The sequence below is a fragment of the Perca flavescens genome, chromosome 11, assembly GCF_004354835.1.
Source record: "Perca flavescens isolate YP-PL-M2 chromosome 11, PFLA_1.0, whole genome shotgun sequence".
NCBI lineage: Eukaryota > Metazoa > Chordata > Actinopteri > Perciformes > Percidae > Perca > Perca flavescens.
The window spans coordinates 29,558,756-29,579,003 of NC_041341.1; the positions used below are offsets into that span (position 1 = coordinate 29,558,756).

At 41.4% G+C, this 20,248-nt stretch overlaps 1 protein-coding gene across 4 annotated transcripts in view; it reads right to left on the minus strand.

Annotated features, from left to right (window-relative positions):
- Positions 1-20,248, minus strand: part of hdac4 (histone deacetylase 4) — a 140,469-nt gene that overhangs the window by 11,889 nt on the left and 108,332 nt on the right. For all 4 annotated transcript variants that reach the window (XR_003693720.1, XM_028591193.1, XM_028591192.1 and 1 more), the window contains 7 exons: positions 17,254-17,361; positions 15,497-15,552; positions 15,021-15,108; positions 14,026-14,145; positions 13,826-13,923; positions 4,691-4,809; positions 3,799-3,932 (listed from right to left, as the gene is read on the minus strand). Coding sequence is in view for 3 of the 4 variants with exons in the window: in XM_028591193.1 (XP_028446994.1) it covers positions 3,799-3,932; positions 4,691-4,809; positions 13,826-13,923; positions 14,026-14,145; positions 15,021-15,108; positions 15,497-15,552; positions 17,254-17,361 (723 nt within the window). In the remaining variant the exon portion in view is untranslated. The remainder of the gene's footprint in view (positions 1-3,798; positions 3,933-4,690; positions 4,810-13,825; positions 13,924-14,025; positions 14,146-15,020; positions 15,109-15,496; positions 15,553-17,253; positions 17,362-20,248) is intronic.

Genomic DNA, 20,248 nt, shown 5'->3' on the forward strand with positions numbered 1-20,248 from the left:
AACTCCAAGATCCACATGGAACAATGCCATGTGTTTTTTTTTATTTTTTTTTTTACAATTCCAAGAACTCATTTATAGCTCGAGCTGTGTGCAGGGCTGGAACAAGAGGCCCGAGGAATGCACAGATACCACCTTCAACAAGGCAGATACAGAGCTAAACATTTAGATATCCAATCGATAACCTTTAGTCATACAGACTTGGTTAGTTTTAAAATGAAGACTAAAATGAAATAATTTTTGCCAATTGGATAAATTCAACTGAAAACAACTATTGTTTTATTCTATCTATACAACTTAAGTGTGACTGCTTACTTCTGAATTTGTGTAGCATGATCTTTACGAGCACTGATGTTAGTCCATATAAAAACAAACAATGACAATGGCAACAATCTTTAACTGTCCAAGGACATTTTGCCACTGAATGTATTTTATGTTTCCACACCAATTCCTTAGTACCAGGGCTCCAGACTGCGACCAAATGGTCGCATTTTGCAACCAAAATTTGAGAGTGTGCGACTGAATTTTACATCCAGTCGCACATGTGCGAGGAGCAAATTTGCCCCCGTTTTTTACACAAATGTCGAAATGTAGGTACCTGAGCGCGCAAGCTTATCTGTCCTCTCTGAAAATTGACAGAGAGCGGTGCTCCGACACAAATACACACACTCGCACACACACGCAGGTGCTTTCGGCGCAAACTACGTTGGCTGTTTTTTTTTAAGTCACAGTGAGTGATGCCGATAAAGTGGTTTCAAGTATGGTTACAGTTTTTAAAAACTTCACACAGACAGCGTTTGCTGCTATATGATATTAAAAACAGTCACGGTGCTGTTGACGTTACACTTCCTCTGAGACAAGCAGCAGGCTCAACAGTGTGCAACTGTGCCCTGGTGACTGACTGACAGACTGAGGTTGTAAGGCAAGGTAACTTTATTTTTACAGCACCTATCAGCAACAAGGCAACTCAAAGTGCTTTACATGAAACATTAAAGAGCAATTGAAAACGGTCATGATGAAATTACAACAGGCTAAACAAGTTACAGTGAGTAAGAAATGAATAATTATTCAATTTAATTAGGTTGTAGGGATGGGTTTGGGAGGAGAGAGGGAGGGGTTTTATTTTTATTTTTGTTTAATTTCTTTAGAGTGTAAGATATTCTAATAAAATAACATAATGTTCTAAGTACATAGGATAAATAGGTTTGGAATTATTTTTACAACTGAAATAATTGTTTGGTAATTACAGAGGGAAAGTACCGAAAACATTTACCATAATTTCAGGTATCTGTACCAGGTTCAGATGCGAAAGGTACCCAACCCTAAGGGTAGTAGCCTAAACAATACATGTTTAAATTTAAGGTGAATTCATTGTAGTTGTAGACCAGAGTTGGTATATTTTTTTAATATTTTGTTTACTGTCATGACAGCAATGGTGCATTCTGTGTTGCATCTTCAAAAGTGACACTGAATTTGAAACGGCACATTTTAATTTAATTTAATTTAATTTCTTCATCTATTATCAAAGTATTTATTAGTAATACAGTGGAAATTAGTAGAAATGTGAATATTTGGTTAGCATTTTGATTTACGGTGTGTGCCCCTACATTTTCTGGTTGCGCCCCTAAAATTTTCATTAGGGGCCCACTGTGCTCCTAGTGAAAAAAGTTAGTCTGGAGCCCTGATTACACTATATTATGATGACCATATATGCAGTCAAACAATCAGCCTCACTCTATGCCCAGAAAGGTACTGTATATACCTAATGAGAAGTGTAGATCCAAATGCATTAGTATAATGCATTATAACTGTTCTGAATGTCTCACTGGGCAGATGATAATGGCTTTAGCAGGTACACTAGCCATTCCAATGGAACCAACACTCAGGGTGTGCTTGTGGCTCGGCCTGCAACAATACTGGTGGTCGGTTTTTCAAAGTAAATAAAGTTATTGCACGAGTGTCTGTCTGGATATCCACTCGTTACGTGTGGTGATTACTTGGCTCGTTGATGTTAATGAACTCCACTTAATGAATAAGGGCATATTATTGCCAAGTAGAATAGCAATGTACTTCATCATTATGTAAGGAGTATATTTGAAAAAAGGCTTTAAGGTGTGTGCACTGCTCAAACATTTTGCATCCACCATTCACATTGAATTGACTTGAAAAGTGAACTGAGTTGAATTGAAACACCCCACTGACTGACCACTTTTCTGAGACACTAAAAAACCCATACATACAGTTGTGAATGCATACAAAACACACTGAAGATGCAGAGAGATCCAATCACTCAAGCCACTGTATAACAACACAACACAATATTCAAGGCAATAAAAATAACTGCAAGGTTCAAGCTCAAAAGCCATCTCACTTCTCTCTGGTTGTATGCAAATTTCTCTCTGGTCCTTAAAGCAAATGTATTTTTTTGTCCTGTTCATTACTAATGAAATAGATTGTGAATAAAACAGCAACAGAGTACTCATGGACTTCAGAGACACAAGTGTGCTTGTATGCACAGATTCTTCTACACAAACAAACCAACAGTCACACCCTCTCCTCTTTCCCCTAAAGCTCTATCATCTCCATTCTGTACCACAATTCAGTAGTCCTTAAAAAATGAAAGCACTGAGAGATCTTGGACACATTATCTGGGGGGAGAAAAGGAGACTGAGCAGCCTGTCCAAAAAAGCACTCCAGCCTCTCCATTAGCTGGAAGAAAAGAGTGGGCGGCTTTGAAGAGTTGCTATTCTGTTGTGCGCCATGAATCACAGAGCGCCAATGTTTGTTCAGTTCCACGGCCCAACCTACACACTCCCATAATTAACCTTCTGCCTGGAAACCCTCTCCCTCTGACGTGTTTGTGCGTGTGTCTGTCTATGTGTAGCATATGTGTGTGTGTGTGTGTGTGTGTGTGTGTGTAGGGTTGACTTCCTCTCTGAGTGGTAGACAGAGTGTAGGAGAACATGGAGAGAAGATGGTTTTGGCCCAGATAAAAGAGTACTGTATTCAGAGATTTCCACTTCAAGCAAGCTCGTCCTGTATCTTTTACTTAATATAACGATGTAACAGGGCCATCAAATTAATATCCTGCACCTTTATTGTGTTTGGCATTAAAGTCAGTCTTGTTGCCATCCTTGCCCAAGTGTTTGTTCACAAACACTTGTGCCTGAGAAGTAAATATCCAAGTCCAGAGGTGGAGTTTTCTAGTTTAAGAAGGAATCTGAAAAATGAGTTATTAGAATTTCAAGCTCACTTATTTGTAGCATGTTGACTTCCAAAACTCAGGCATTTTACTTGCTTCCAGAAATGTAGCCAGCAATAAAAAATTTGAAGCAACTCGAGTCCAACTGCAATCTGAAAATGTCATGCTGATAACACAAATAATCCAGATGCTCTTCATCGGCTTGTTCATTTCAACGCAATTAAAAGTAAAAACTAAACTAATGTGGCAGTTAATAAAGCTCATTAAGGCATTTATTAGAACATACTTCTAAATTAGCATTGCTGTTATGTATACCATATTGCTGGCATGAATATAAACCTACAATAAATAGAATATACAGTCTCAGGGAAAAATCCAACATTACAGTGATGGCAATTTATGCAGCAGGGACTAACCAGTTCACACTTTCTATATGGGGTGTGTGTTGTAGCTCCTATGGTAAACCTCAGTCCCTATTTAATATCACACCAGCCATAGATTTAGTCCACAATTCCAAAATGTATTAGTTGAGTCTTAGTGCCTTGCTCAAGGTTATTTTGATAGTAATGTATCCCTCCTCCTCTTGGCTCTCATCTTACCTCATTGCCAAGCAGAGCAGAGACGCAGGCTTCCGAGGCATCACATATAGCTGTGAGGTCATGACCCCCCTCCAGGGCAAGCACCAACCGACCGCCTGCCAGACCCATCAGCTGCCTGGTCAGGTAGCCAAAGCCTGGACACACAGGAAATGACAGCAAAGAGAGGGCAGAGAAAGAGAGGGTAAGAGAGAGAGCAGGAGAAAAAGAATGAGACTGGGGAGCACTGCTGTTCAAGCTCTAACTTCCTTTTTGGATATTGAGCAAAGAAAATAAGAGACAAAAAGGGGGTTTTGAGCATGGATGAGAAAAGGGGTGACTGTATCAGAGAGAGGAAGAGAGTGCACTGTGGATTTACTAGGGGCCAAAAAACAAGCCATAATATGAGCCAGGTTTAATTTTAATAAATGCGGCTTTGCGTTTAGGCTCGGACACAGTCTTTGATCTTTTTCTCTCGCTCAGGAGGAGGGGAGTTTTAACATAATGCATTCAGCCAAACTTTCTTCTCCCCTAAATTCTACCCATATCCCCTCTTCTTGCAATCCTCTCTAACCACCCATGTCACCCCCTTAACAACCAAGACCCCTGCTCTTATTTGAGATCTGCAGGATGGTTTTAGAAAAGCTCTTTGCTGGCATGCCAAGGTCTTGACCTGAATACGCAAGTCAGAGGCACAAAATAAACACGAAGGCGTGTGTTTACCTGTGTGTGCGTCTGTCAGTCTTTCCTGCTATATTGTGTTGCATTGTAAGGGCAGGGAATATGAACGACATGAGTGAGACTGTGGAGGGCATGCGTTAAAATGTGAATGCATCATTAAAAGTTCCTAGAGAAAGTTTATCTATGGCTTAGAAAACAGAGAATGAATAACTGGGTAACTGTGGTCAGCACTTACATTTGGCTGTCAGTTTGTATCCTCCCAGGGGTGGAGCATGTCCGTCGACCACATCAAAGCCTGAAGATACCAGAACCACGTCTGGGGCAAACTCGTTGGCAATAGGCATAACCACCGTCCTAGGAAAAAAACAACGTCACAACAAAATAATGTATTTATGGTGGAGACTGTATAAGGGATGTTGTATAAGCCTTGTATCTCTAACCAGGAATTGTGGCTTTACTGTATATAGAACACTTTGTTTGAAAACAAGTGCATGCATGCATTTGGGTTTTCGTTGGCTGCCCTCCTGCAGGAAGGCCAGACAGCAGAGATTTACTGTCTCAAAAACACTAACGGCATTGAAAGCTTGGTGATAAGTGGGGTTAAATCTTATCCTGCTGGCTTGAGGGGCAGTCTCCTTCCCAACTTGCTCTTTTTGAAGAAGGCCTATCAAAAAGTCATGCTGCATTTTATTAACAGATACGTTTGCAGCTGCAAGACTGACATCTGGTTGAATGACAGGATAACTGGGCTACAACCAAACATAAACTGCTCCAACATAAATGAAATATAATATATTCCGAGATAAGAAGCCAATACTCAACTCGCTCAAATGTACAATCAAAATCACAGTGCCTGATGAGCCAAGTTTTCATGATTTCAAGATACCAATTGTGTGAATATAAACAGTTATACAATTGTATTTCTACCATATTTCCATTACATGCAACAGTGTCAAAGGATGTGAAGTTCAAAGCTAAACATATAGAGAAAATCAAGAGATAAAATAAGTTGAGCACTGAGGGCAACTGTATATGTAAACTTTCAACCATAGCCCCCTATTCTGATAAGGCTACACCTTACCATAAAATATTTAACACCATTTCTTCTTTTTGGCCAAATAATCAGAAAATTGTGAAATAAGAAGAATGACTGACTTGCTGCAGGCAAGCTAAATAGATAGTGGCTCTACTATTAAAATATGTACATGGAGATATGCCTTTAGTATGCTTACTGTCCTTCTGATGATGATTGTGGTATTTGGTGTAACTAGCCGGATATGCTACATGTCATTATAGCTGTATATCAGTTGCTGTATTTTTAAATTATTTTATGACTTTTCTTTCCCTTTCATGGTTATCAAAGCAAACATCCACCTAATGAGTTTGTATGTACTGTATGTGTGTGGCAGAGAAAATTACAGAATACACTTTCTGAAGTGGAAAGTTTAGGAATTTTAGAGGCAGTGATACACTACAACATCCTTATATAAAAAGGAAAAACAGAAGGACACATGTAATTGCATGTGTGTGTATGTGTGTTAAGTATGCAGGATAATTCTAACACTGGATGGGTGTGGTCAACAAGGGCTGTTTGTGTTCAACCTTCCTCTTACACACAGCTGGTAGGGAGGGAGTGCTTGTGTGTAATGTGTAATGCCCATAAATCCAATCATCAGTGGGGTACTGTGTAATGATTCACTGCAGGTTGTGGCTGGAAAATCCAGTCCGGTTTATATAGTGACCCTGTTAGAAAAAAAAAACACCAAACAGTATGTGTGTTTTGCACAGAAAGATAAGATTAGAGAACACATAAGATTAGACTAGTTTGAATTTATCAGCTTCATTTGTTAATTAAAAAAATTAATCCATTTATAATCCAGGTAATTTAAACATTGCTTAAAGAAAAAACAATTAAACAGTTAATGAAATAACTAAGAAAGTTTTTTCTGTATCTGCTAAGGGTATCTGTAAATTATGAATTATTATAAATGTCTGATCACTGAACTAGGGCTTCCCGCGAGGTTTATTCGACTTTGTATGAAAGTATGACGTGTCATAGTAATCTGGTTTAGTATGATTAAGGATGTCTCACTAAGTTCATAAATAGTTATATGTGGTTCTTTCAGATTTGTTTAGAGTCTACACAAGAATGTTCTGGGGGTCTAGGATATTTGGGCGAGTAGTGTTTTTGTGAGGTCTGCGAGTGACGGAGTACCACAGGGTTCCGCCGTAGGTCCTCTGTACTCTCAGGAACACGGTGCTGGTTTGCAGGCTGTGGGTGAGCAGCGTGCCCTGAACTTTGGAGGCCACCGGTTTTTCCAGCTCTTGTTCACCACTAAATTATAACCCTCAACTGCGTACACCACACCCCGCCACCACAACACAACACCCATACGTACACACAGCTGTGTGAGGGAGAGGGGGTAGGTAGTATTAGAAGCTTTTTGGTAGTACCAGACAGAAAGAATACACAGAGTGCATGCGTTACTGTATGTTAGCGTGTGTTTTCAGAGGAAAACGGCACGTAAAGAAGGTATAGGAATAGGAAGGAGAAAAAAAAAAAAGAAAGATACAGAGAGCAAGAAAATGAAAGAGGGCCAGGCCTTAAACCACTGGGGGAGGAGTCTAGAAAGAAAACATAAACCAAGACTGAGTGAGTAAGGACATGAATGAAAAGTGGATGAAAATTATGTCAGCATTATGGCAAGTGCACATTTAAAATAAAAAAAAAAGGTAACATGATTTGTTGTACCAGTTCTGTTGTACCAACAGTTCATCAGCTTTTAATCAGACCAAAGTCAACAACACAAACTAGACAATTATGTGAAATGAACTTAGGCAAGTTAATATTTTTCAGCTCCAGTTTAAGATTTTATCGCATGTGTCACAGGTTTTCAACCTCTGTCTCAGCCAACTCAAGAACTCACATACACACACAGCCTTGGCTCAATAACATTTGGGCCGTAAAAGACCCCACACTAAAGAGAGCTGGCCACAGGCGCGCACGTGGGCTGACACACAGCAGCGCAGGGGGAAACCAGAAAGAGTTCTGGTCACGATGATGAAAAGTGCTGGTGTCATCAGTTCCATCCCCAACCCCCTTGAATAATTTCCTTATTTAAGGAAATAAAAACCCACAGTAATCAATTAGCAGACTGGCATAAAGGGAAACCAGCGGTTTTAGCAAAGACTAACTGTGTGTGAATCAGAGGCGTTGTATGTGGAGATGAAAAAGCCTCTCTGTTAATTATGGGAGGGAAGAGTTTACGACTGAGCTGTAAGCTACGGGGCATCCTGAGTGAAGACGTATATGTAAACCACTGCTGGCTCTCTCACAGATAGATCTCACTGTGAGTGGAATTAGTTGGGTAAGCATGTATTGTAACCTTTTGTTTACGAATTGTTTGGTTTACCTAGCAACCGGTGCATGTGTCAAAGTATCAGCTGAGGATTGTTGGGTCTGTGTTTGCACGCGTGAGAGAGTGTGAGAGAATGTTGTTTGGCCAATAAACTCCAGCAATTGAGTTCTGCCATTCACAAAATTGGGGGACCCGTGAGACAGATTAAAAAAAAAAAAAAAAAAGAGTGGTCAAAATCAATGCAGCAGGGGTCAAGCCTGACATCACCAGGGTTATTTTCTCAGACTTTAAAAACCCTTGCCAAAGTACTTCCAAATTATACACTGATTATGATGACAACAATCAAGATAAGAATCTAACTAGAATCTGTGACAAACACAGACACATGACATGTCATTCTTACTGCCACCATCACTGCCTCTGTGCACACACACAACATATCTCCCTTTGCACATCAAACACTGTTGACATCGACTGTATTTTATAGACTACTAACTTCACCAAGCTAAACCTCACAATGGGGCTTTTTCCATTTGCTCTGCTCCGACTTATTACTACTCTTCTGATCCTCATGAGTGCATTCAGGTTTTGGCAACTGTCATCCAATATGTTTTCAAGTGCACACAAATGTGCTCACACAGGTTAATACAGCAGTAGGTCTTGACGTAGTGGTAATTTTTTGAGCCAAGGAAAACTTCCTCTCCTCTCTAGAGACTCCTAATCTTTGTGCAATTACGGTAGTCCTTAATTTATCCTTTTCCACATCGTGATTATGCCTTCTAATCCAATGTATCCCAGGTTTCTAACATGGAGGGCAAAGGGCTGAAATGTGGCCTTGGTGGTGGACCACAAGCTGGAGATAAGACATTTAGTATTTCTAAACATGTTTTTATTTATCAAATCCTTAGGTTTCAACTGTTCATAGACATTGGAATAAACTAGTTATCTAATTCTGTTTCTGCCAAAAATACAGTACTAGTCAGAAGTTCCACACAAGTCTGTCCAAACCTTTGACTGGTACTGTATGTTATAAAAATAGTGTAAACTCATCTGAGGTTGAGTTTCTGTTATGCAAAGGTGAGAGAGCAAGTTTTTTAGTCAAACTGCCAGTATTTACCAAAGATAATTATCATTACCAGCTAATTCCTTTAGTTTCAATGACTGTAAAGCATTATAGGGACAGAAAGCATCCAAACCATGAGTTGTTAACATTGGAGAGATTCAACCTCACCCACTCAGTAAAGGGCCAGGTGAGGAATGTAGACTATGTCCCTTAGAGGGAGCAGTGCTCACCAAACCAGTCAACAAAAGGTTAAACTGCAGAGCTTCAAGGCTTTCCCCCTCCGTTCATAAAAAAAAAAAAAAAGAGAGAGAGCGCGAGAGAGGAGAGAGAGAATAAGAGAGCGAAAAACTCACACACGCACACTTACACTTCAAAGCCGTGTCATCTGGCGCTGCGGAGAGCTGGTTTGAATTAAGTTTAATTCTCCTCCTCTCTCTTCTTTCCAAGTTCATGGCAGAAGAGGGAGTGAGAGGAGGATGAGGAGAGGGAGAGAGAGAGAGAGAGAGAGAGAGAGAAAGACGGTGCTTCTGGTTTTCATTAGGGCCAATTTTCTTATCTTTTTTCTCTGTGCTTTCTGGAGGCTCAGACTTGATCCCCTGCAAATGCAACGTGGCACAGGCCAGCGGAGGAATGGGAAGGTGCCGGCTGCAAGGCACGCATCCCCTCCCGAAGACAAAGAGGGAGGAAGGAGAGGACCACAACACACAGATAAACAATGAGATTGAAAGAGAGAGAGAAAGAGAGGCTCTGTGTCTATCAGGTGTCCATGCATGTGTGTCCGTCTGCATGTGGTTGTAAACGTGTAAGCACATTGATGTAAAAGCTGCATGTGTGAGCATTTGTGCATCTGTTTTCTCTGTGTTTTTGTGCATATTCATGCACCTTAATGTACGTTTAAGCCAGGGCCTTCTGCATTTCTATGAGCTTGTGGGCAGCATGTGCATTTGTATAAACACATGCAGTATCTGTAACAGTGTAATGTTGTGTGTGTGTGTCTGTCTGTGTGTGTGTGTTAGATCTATGAGCTGACTTTTGTGTGAGACAGTTTTGCTGCTGTCCTGTGGGGCCTATGAATTGTCCAATACCGCTACAGCCTCAGGGGATTAATGGCGCCAGGGTCTGAGGTGATACACACCCAAACTCTCTTTTACTTATATCTTTGGACCTCCTTCATAATTCTGATTTAATAACCTACAATTACATAAACAGAACACACAAACACAGTACAAGCCTCTCTCCACATGCATGTTTACTCATGTGGGTGGATGCACCCCCGAACAAACACCGATATCAAAACTACTGTGTAACAAAGTAGTTTAGTGTTAAGAGAGTGGCATGGTTTAACTAAAGCACAGTGCGGTACTGACTTACTTAAAGATGCATTGATCGGCTCAAATACAGATGGAGCATCTCCAACAATGCCCTTATAAGAGTTTAAGGGTCACTCCACCTATTTTGTATATGACATTCAGTGTAGTCCTCACAATGAGTACTACACAGCCTGTGAAAACAGTTGTGTAATGTTTTCCGTGGCTCTGATTCTCCAAAGTTTGAAAAAAAAATAACCCTGACGATGTCATCAGCGTTATCTCATCTTGGGCTTAAGACCTAAACCTTTTAACCAAAAGCCTGCATTTAGTGCATTATAAACTGGGAGGTGTGGTGTTTGAAAGAAGAGGACATTTAGGAGGCAGTAAGTGTCTAATGAAAGATGCTATTGAGTTGCATTACAATAATTATTGCAGGATCCTAGGTTTTTGGTAGCGTGATCCACATGGGGACTAAAAGTCTGGATATCTCAGCCTCTGCTGCATCAATTTTGACCGGGCTTTTTTATTCTGTCTCTGGAGAGTAAACCAACTTTATGGAAGTGCAATACTAAATGACTGAAGTACTCCTTTAAAAATATTAAGTATCAATGTTTTATTAATAACAAGTTTATACCAGTTAATGATAAACGGTTAAGTGTAAACTGTAATTTATGAGGCAAATCTGCAACACCGAAGTACTGTGGGAAAAAAAAGACAATGTTTTTACCAATTTATTGTAGTGTTGTAGTAGACAACTGAATAATATTTCAAATTAAAAAAGACATCTTAATTTTCAGTTAATTTCTATACATATTTACATATACATATTTTTCAATCTTTTAGCCATACAATACCATGGAATCATAGAATTCCAGCCCATCACAGCTAGACAAGTCATTGATTTTAGCCATTTCATGCTATAAGTAATAGTACAGCGTACTGTAGGCCATGTGTTGTTTTTAAATCATTTCTATACTGAAGTGTATCCGCAATTCTTCTAGTCATTTGGATAACTCTGAAGAGCTGCACTCCCTTCAACCGAGGTTGTTAATTATGGAAGGTTCTGTAAACTTGTTCATTAGATGCTGTGCACAGTTGCTATTTTTTATGTGTTACTGTTCAATGGTATTTCATTTGTGTGAATAATACTCTGCTTTGTGTATCAATACAGATGGAGAGAAATAATATACCAACTTGTGTGTGAGGCATACTGCACTGGCTGCTGGCTCCAGTGACTATACATAATGTCTGTAGTATGATATATGTATATTATGTGGTTGTCATTGGTTTGTCTGCACACATGGGTAGAGAGAGGAGGATGAAGGGGGAAGAAACAATAAAAAGTGAAGAGAGGGGGAGTGAGAGCACAGAGGGGTCTGGGCTGCATTAACGGGGTCCGTGTGCTTCCGGGTGCTTGCGTGCGGAAAGCTGCGAGAAGACTGGCCTGTCCGTTTAGTGTGCTTGGCTCGGGCCAGATGGACACACGGTCGCATACACGGGTTCATCTTCAAAGAGGGCTGGAACCAATCCAGACCTGCCCCTTACCAGCTGTTTGAACCAGAGGTGTGCATGGGACGTGAGACGTTAGTGGTAACTCCATGTCTGTATGCTTGTAGGCCTTTCAAGCGTGTGTGTTATTTATGTGTGACTGTGTGTTTGTGTGTACAGTGGGGGAAATAAGTATTTGACCCCTTGCTGATTTTGCAGGTTTGCCCACTTACAAAGAATGCAAAAATCTACAATTGTAATCATATGTACATTCTAACAGTGAAAGACAGAATCCCAAAGAAAATTCCAGAAAATCACATCATATGAATTTATTAAAATTGATAACCATCTGATGAGGAAAAACAAGTATTTGACCCCCTGGACAAACAGCAAGTATTCTGGCTCCTACAAGCCACTTAGTCTTTCTTTAAGACACAGACCCAATCCGAACCAATTATCTACATCAAATACACCTGCCTCACCTCGTTACCTGTATAAAAGACACCTGTCAACACCCAAACAACCAGCATCCAACATCACCACCATGGGCAAGACCAAAGAGCTTTCTACGGACATCAGGGACAAGATTGTTGATCTGCACAAGGCTGGGATGGGCTACAAGAGAATCGGAAAGCAACTTGGAGAGAAAAGATCAACTGTCGGTGCAGTTATCAGGAAATGGAAGAAGCACCACACCACCGCCAACCTCCCTCGGTCTGGGCCTCCACACAAGATCTTGCCTCGTGGGGTGTCCCTGATCATGCAAACGGTGAGGAATCATCCCAAAACCACAAGGGGGAACTGATGAATCAACTGAAGGCAGCTGGGACCACAGTTACAAAAGAAACGGTTGGTAACACACTACGCCGTCATGGATTGAAATCCTGCAGTGCACGCAAGGTCCCCCTGCTCAAGAAGAAACATGTACAGGCCCGCATGAAGTTCGCCATTCACCACCTGGACGACTCAGAAGAGGCCTGGAAGAAGGTGATGTGGTCAGATGAGACCAAAATAGAACTTTTGGCCTCAGCTCAACTCGTCGTGTTTGGAGGGGAAAGAACACAGAGTACAACCCAAAGAACACCATCCCCACCGTCAAGCATGGTGGTGGCAACATCATGCTTTGGGGGTGCTTTTCAGCCAAGGGGACGGGACAACTCCATCGTATTGAGGGGAGGATGGACGGGGCCATGTATCGTGGAATTCTGGACCGACATCTCCTTCCCTCAGTGAGAGAGCTGAAGATGGGTCGAGGATGGGTGTTTCAGCACGACAACGACCCTAAGCACACCGCCAAAGCAACAAAAGAGTGGCTGAAGAAGAAGCACATCAAGGTTCTGGAGTGGCCTAGCCAGTCTCCAGACCTGAATCTGATTAAAAATCTTTGGAGGGAGCTTAAAATTCGAGTTGCCAGGCGACAACCTCGGAACCTGAATGATTTGGAGGCTGTCTGCAGGGAGGAGTGGGCCAACATCCCTGCCGAAATGTGCACAAACCTTGTCACCAACTATAAAAACCGTTTGACATCTGTGCTGGCCAATAATGGCTTTTCTACAAAATATTAACATGCTGTTTGTCCAGGGGGTCAAATACTTGTTTTTCCTCATCAGATGGTTATCAATTTTAATAAATTCATATGATGTGATTTTCTGGAATTTTCTTTGGGATTCTGTCTTTCACTGTTAGAATGTACATATGATTAAAATTGTAGATTTTTGCATTCTTTGTAAATGGGCAAACCTGCAAAATCAGCAAGGGGTCAAATACTTATTTCCCCCACTGTATGTGTGTTTGTTTGGTGGAACAAGAACAAATTGGATCATTATTGAGGCAGGGGGCAGAGAGAGAGTGGGTGAAGGGGAACAGCTATTATACTGCTATTTGATGGTGATAAAACTCTGCTCATTTGTTTCGTTACAAAGTCCCGATGGAGCAGTGCCAGTCTAGAGTGGACCTAATAGAAATCAGGCCTTGCAGCTCCCTACCTACGCAACAGCCCCCAATAGATCATTTGTCAAAGTATGTACTGCTGAGCCTTCCCTCCAAGTCACTTTCGGGGCAGATATTTAGGATTGCAAAATAACTAAATCTATACTAAGACAACTCAGTCACAAACTCTCTCTAAAGTTGCAGATGATATTGTGTCTTACCTAAATGCAGCCAGGTAGTCTGCGTCACCCATGGGAGGTTCCAGTCCTCCAGTAAAGGCCATGTTCACATTGAAGCCTTCACCTGCTCCACTGCCCACCTAAAAACACACACACACACACACACACACACACACACACACGGTTACTTTGTGCAACAGGTGGGTGGGCAGGCAGAGAGACAGACTGGTGTTCCTTCCCACCTCGTCAGGTGCTCCACTGCCAGGGAAGAAGTTGCCATCATCGTAGCGATGCAGTGACAGGTAGAGGATACTGGGGTCTGAGTAGAAGGCCTGCTGGGTGCCATTACCATGGTGAACATCCTGGAAACATCGAAACACAGCAGGGTGTGGTGTGAGGAAAATGAGTGATTAACACTGGAGACATAACAGCAGCTGTCACCAAAGGACATCAAATGATTTGGAATGAGTTTCACAGAGACGGGACAACCAACTCCTGCACCTGCACCAGGACTAACTGAATGCTACACTCAGAGACTGCAACACAGCCAGACAGTCAAGTCTGTACCTCAGCTGCAGTCCGCTGTGATGTTGAAGAGGGATGGTCAGCAGGATTCAATAAAACTCAACTTCAAAAGTTCTTTACTTTTGCCAGCAAGACAACATCAATTAAATGACCTCATTGGCTATATCCCAAGAATGCTTTAATACACTGATCCTAAAAATGTCCCTGTTGGCTGGAGTCGCATGACAATGACTTTGCTAGCTGCTCTGAACGTCCCCCTGTGACAGACAGAGAGGAAATGAAAAAGCCCTTCAAAGGCTTTTTGTATTGGCCATGACCAGCCAGGGACTCCTAGACATGACCGAGGCTTTGTCATACCTTCTTAAAAATTACTTTGTCCCTTTTTTTTTTTTCAAAAGAGAGACAGTGTCTGACCTAAATAGCTGATATTTTAAGCCCTTTTCTTCCTCTCATAACAAGTACACTATACAGGTTGCTGACTGTTTTGGACCCAGTGGTCTAATGGGCACATATACTGTATGTATTTCTGGGTTCCTGTGTGGTCTATGTTACAAGATATCCTGCCTGCCCATTTCTGGAAAAAAAAAAAACCTAATGAAAACACACAATGTAAATAAGATGTTCAACTGCCACCACAACAGCACTTAGGTGTGAATTCTCTAAATAGATGGTTATGTAGCAAGCAAACCATTGAGCTGTATTTGGTACTCACCCAGTCCACGATGAGGATTTTACTGACATTGAGTCTCTGCTGCAGCAGCTTGGCTGCTATGGCGACTGAGTTGAAATAACAGAAGCCCCTGAAAGTGGACCGTAACAAACAGTGCTATTAACTTCCTGAAATCATCATATTTACAAGCTTGAGCAATATTATACTTAAATACAGTCATGACATTAAAGTATATCTGACATTAAGGTACAACGTTTAATGTGTGATGGGCCGAAATTAAATAGAAGCCTTAATATTTGCGTATACTATATTACAAAATGGAATGCAAGTTGTCTAGAAGGACAAGGCCAATAAAGCTTTTTAACAGAAGTGAGGGAGTAGGAAATGTCGGGGAATTGTATGTTCTGAAGGGAACTGAATTTACCAGAATAATGAAGTTATGGAGAAATGTCTGATAAAGTTGCTGTGACTCAGGCTAGAACTGATCTTTCTCTTGCTCAATTTTCCAATTTACTTACATAGGCGTGCTCTCCTCAGCGTGGTGTCCAGGAGGTCGAACTACAGCAAAACCATTCTGTCAGGGGAAACAAAAATCAATCTAATGATACATGTCCTTTCTCTTTGAGAGACTGAGAGGTCAGATGAGGATGACAACACAAATCAAAAGCAAAATGAATTCAGTCTCATGGTCTTACGTTGTGCGTCCGTCAATACCAAACCATAATCTTCTCACCACCATAATTCTTCAAAGAAAATGTCACCGTGCCTTAGTTCAATATTTCAAACTTCTCACAGGCAGAGAAATTCATAAGCGTGTGCATATCCACACACAGAAACAGATGCTTACATCGGGTCAGTTAAGGGGAGCTTTGTTAAGGCAGGGGCCTGTGGGACTCCCAGCAACTGTTTTGGGGGCTCCCACTGCTTTGAGGGGACATTAGATAGATGTTCGGGCTGATGTAGAGCGAGGCAAGCTGGACTAATGATGTTGAGTCAGCTGCTGTAGATTAGCAGCCAGCCGAGAGTTTATTGTAGAGACAACGGCCTCAGCTGGTTTGAAGACACTCGGTTAAAGCGGGCTGCATAATACAATATGTACGTAGGTGTATGAGAGACGAGGGGAAGGTGGATTGTTTCTCCACGCAGAGGAAACAATAACAATGGATTAAAATAGACACAGGGAGAGAAATAGAAAGCAACAGATGGAGTGAGTGACAGACGTGTGTGTGTGTGTGTGTGTGTGTGTGTGTGTGTGTGTGTGTGTGTGTGGAGTAGAGTTATAGCGTTCTGTGGAGCTCAGAGAGTTGTTGGTGCAGGTGGAATTTGGTCATTTTGGCTGTGGAGGATCCACGGAGGACCATATGTACTGAGGGCAAGTCAATGCCTGTGAACTTGAACCCCAGTTGAAGCACGTCCATATTCGTCATGTCTATGTTAAGTTCAGCGTTTTTCCTCCTGGAATGTGTGGTCCATTTTATTTTCCTATTAAGCTCTGATATTAGCAATCACACAACGTTCTATAGAACAGACCATTCGTTTTTATAGTAATTGTGCCCACATGCAAGAGGTACTGAATGCCAGCACATATAGTCAAAAACGTGGCGTGCTACTGTCTCTCAGAGGAATGTCATTAGTCTGTGGTATATTGGTGCTAAGCTAACGCTAAGTGTGACGGCTGCTCTGCAGGTGGCTGTGGTGTAATGCCAATAAAACAGGCCTGTTAGCGGGGTCTGTTGGCATTTGCAGTGGCCGTGCGCCGGGCCTCCCTGCTGGGTTCAAACAGTAAGCAGCCATTGCCACAGACACAGGAAGGCTGGCTGGGTGTTGGGCAAAGCGTGACGGGGGTGGGGATGTCTGTCTGGGAGGTGGTAACCAGACTTTGGGATGGATGGTTCTAGAAGGGGGTTTCTCTTTTCTTGAGGTGTTTGGAGGTGTGGCTGGATAGTACAGCACTGTGAGCTGATGTACTCATAGTGTTGGGTGTAACAAGGTTTAATTAATCCATTTGCAATATTCTCAAATGAACACTTACATAATCACTTATGTAGACTAAAATCAAACCCTTAAAAGTTGGATTTATTTTGGTGGGATCCATCTGAGCTTTGTTTCGTGTTGGCTCCAACTCAAAGGTTATTAAATGAAAACGCAGAAATACCCACGAATAAAGGCCACACAGATGACAAACGCACGTCATCCATTAGTCAGTCCAGTCCCTCTAAATAAAGCCAACAACAACTTTGCTGCTCATTTGACTCAACAAAGCATCCGAACAAACCTTCAGTTCTCCCGTTGCTACTTTGAAGACGAGCTCCACCACCGAGCCGACGGCCAGACGAGCTGCACTGGATGAATGGACCTCATTCCAAATGGTGTCGCTGTCCACCTGCAAACACAAACACAATGCAACATTGAGTTGTTTATATCACATTTTTAAAAGGAGAAAAAATATGCAACTTCACATTGTTATCCATTTTTTCTTATTTTTTTTCATAATTTGATGGTGTGATTTACAGTACTTCAGTGTGACAGTGATTGCAAAACTGTGGGGACATTTGAAAACATTTAGCTTGTGTCATTTCACATCAAAGTTAAAGTGACTGTTTAGGGACTGCTGGAATAGTTTCACTGACATTGAGAGAACACAACAGAGAGTGACACTGTGAGGCAGTAAGACATATTTAGAAGCTTAATCATACCGACAGCATCATTTCTGAACTTCTTTTTTAGCACACTCAAAGGAGCAGGGGTCTCATTTATAAACGTGGTGTACGCACAAAACGGGGCTGAAAATGTGCGTACAGCACTTCCCACGCAGAGGTTGTGATTTATAAAAAAATAAACTTGACGGCAGAATGTGAGGTCCTTCACGCAAACTCCGACCCATGCGTACGCACATTTTGGAGACAATGGGAACTGGCGACGCAGATGGTGAGGTGGTGAACTGATGTCAGACTGCAGAAAGTACATGTGGGAATAACAAGTAATCGTAATATGTTCAAGTATTGATGCCTCACGCTCATTTTTTACAGTTTTTTTTTGATTGCTAAACGACAACTGAAGCCACACGTGCAAAACTCTAACCGCAGTCTGCACTACCAATAGTCACCTGAGCTAAACAGTTCACATCACCTGCAAAACTCATTCCAAGCAACACAACTCAACACACGTCTCAAAACAGGCTCAGTGCAGCCAAACGCTATGAACAGTCCTCACTGAGACAACACACACTGTCACTCAGAACACACTAGCATCAAACACCAATACACAAATTACAAACTTCTAATCTTTACAGTTTGAATAATTTAAGTGACTTTACACTAATCAATGTTTGCTATAAGAAAAGAGTTACATTATTTTCTTTTATTTATTTATTATATAAGTTTTGAGGTAAATAAGAATGAATGAAAATCCTCAGTTTGCTTACCTACAGTAAAAAAGAAAAAGAAAACTGTGTGTATATATATATATTTTTTTTTTTGATCTTTAAACTTAATGTCCTCGTTTTCGGTCCGAACTTTAATACTGTTCGTGACCAAACCTGCATGAAGAAAAGTGTGTTTGCCTATTACATACCACTAGTTGATGCTGTGATTTTGACAAGGTGTCTACAATCACAAATTGTTTTAAACATAAATACTGCGGTGACCCCTGTGCGTAATGCTGCATGATGGCACTGCTGGCCCTGCAGGAGGACTAACCCCCAATGGAAGAATCAGGAGAGAAAGAGACTTCAGGGACCATGACGATTACAATTTAGATTCCCTAAACCTGTGCTCTTGGATCTATGTACTGAATTGGGTCTAGTAGAGAGGGGCAATGCGCCGGAACTGTGCCATCCTGGTCTATCCCGGTCCAGATACAGGTCCTCGCCACTCTGGGGGCCACCGGCTGTTTCCAGAGAGAAATGGCAGACAGCTACGTCTTTTTTTTAATAGATATTATATATAATCTTCACCTTTATCACTAAGGCTTGTTTGGATATAATATATAGTTCTGTTAAATCTAGTTCTGGTATATCGAAGCTGTCCCAGAGTACCGTAATGCCTGCCGTTGTGGAAGGTATTATTAATATAGGTAGTCTAATGTAGGGTTCCCTACACTGTGCGAGAACAGGCCGAAATTATAATTACATTTGCAGCAATTCCTGAATGTCTGAGAAGTTTTTAGCTTTTTCCCCGCCAGTCAGCTTAACGAAAGAACAACTGCCAGGGTCATTAACATACTGATCAACATTCATAAAGTGCTTTACATTGACTATTTATGGTTAAAAAGGGTGTGTACGGGGCGGGATAAGAGGCTGATTCCCGTACGCCCACTTGTGGGTAATCTGTGATTTATAAAGGGAACATTGCTTACAGATGTGTGTACGCACGGTTTTATAAATCTGAATGTTTTTTGGCGTAAGACATTTTTGGCTTTTGGGCGTACATACACTTTTAGTAAGGATCCTACGCACAGTTTTATAAATGAGATCCCTGATTAGTAAGATAACAGTGTTTAAGATGTTCATCAATACATAAATTGTCTTAGTTAAAAACTTAAAATATTTCTTAATTAATAATGGGTTACTCATTCTGAGGTTCATTGTAATTTCATGTGTCAATTTTAAAGTAAAGGGTACGTCAGTTTCGATGTGGACAAGTCCAAATGATGGAAAAGTATGGGTAAAAACAAACTGGAAATTAAAGGCAAGAAAAGTTGAGCTATTTATTTATTTATTTTATAGAGTGAAAATAAGATTTCAGGATTTACTGTATATACAGTATGAGTGTGTGTGTGTGTTTGAGTATGTTCAGACATAGGGCCACCATTCAGTGGTTAAGCATTGTTAATGCTAAGGCACGCTCGTTCCTCAGCCCCAATCACAACAGTACATCCACACACAGACACACAGACACACAGACACACAGACACACAGACACACAGACACACCAAGCCAAATGAACCACAATATTCTAAGTGATTAATTGATTGTAAGCAGGACCTTGCACAGGATAATATACACACCCTCCATCATGCAGGGCAGGTACTGCAGGCAGATGGAGCACTTGATAAACACAGAGAAGAAGAAGCTGGCAGAGGAAAAGAAGAAAAGGAAGGTCTGTGTGTCGATGTGTTTCAAGTGTAGACACATGTGCCGAGTGGACGATGCCAGAGCTCTAGCGATGTTTTTTGATATAAACCTGCCAGTCAGCCACTCTGTCACACCGTTGGCCTTTTCATCCACACTGACAATCTTCCAGTCAGTCAGCTGGCCCACTGGTACGGCC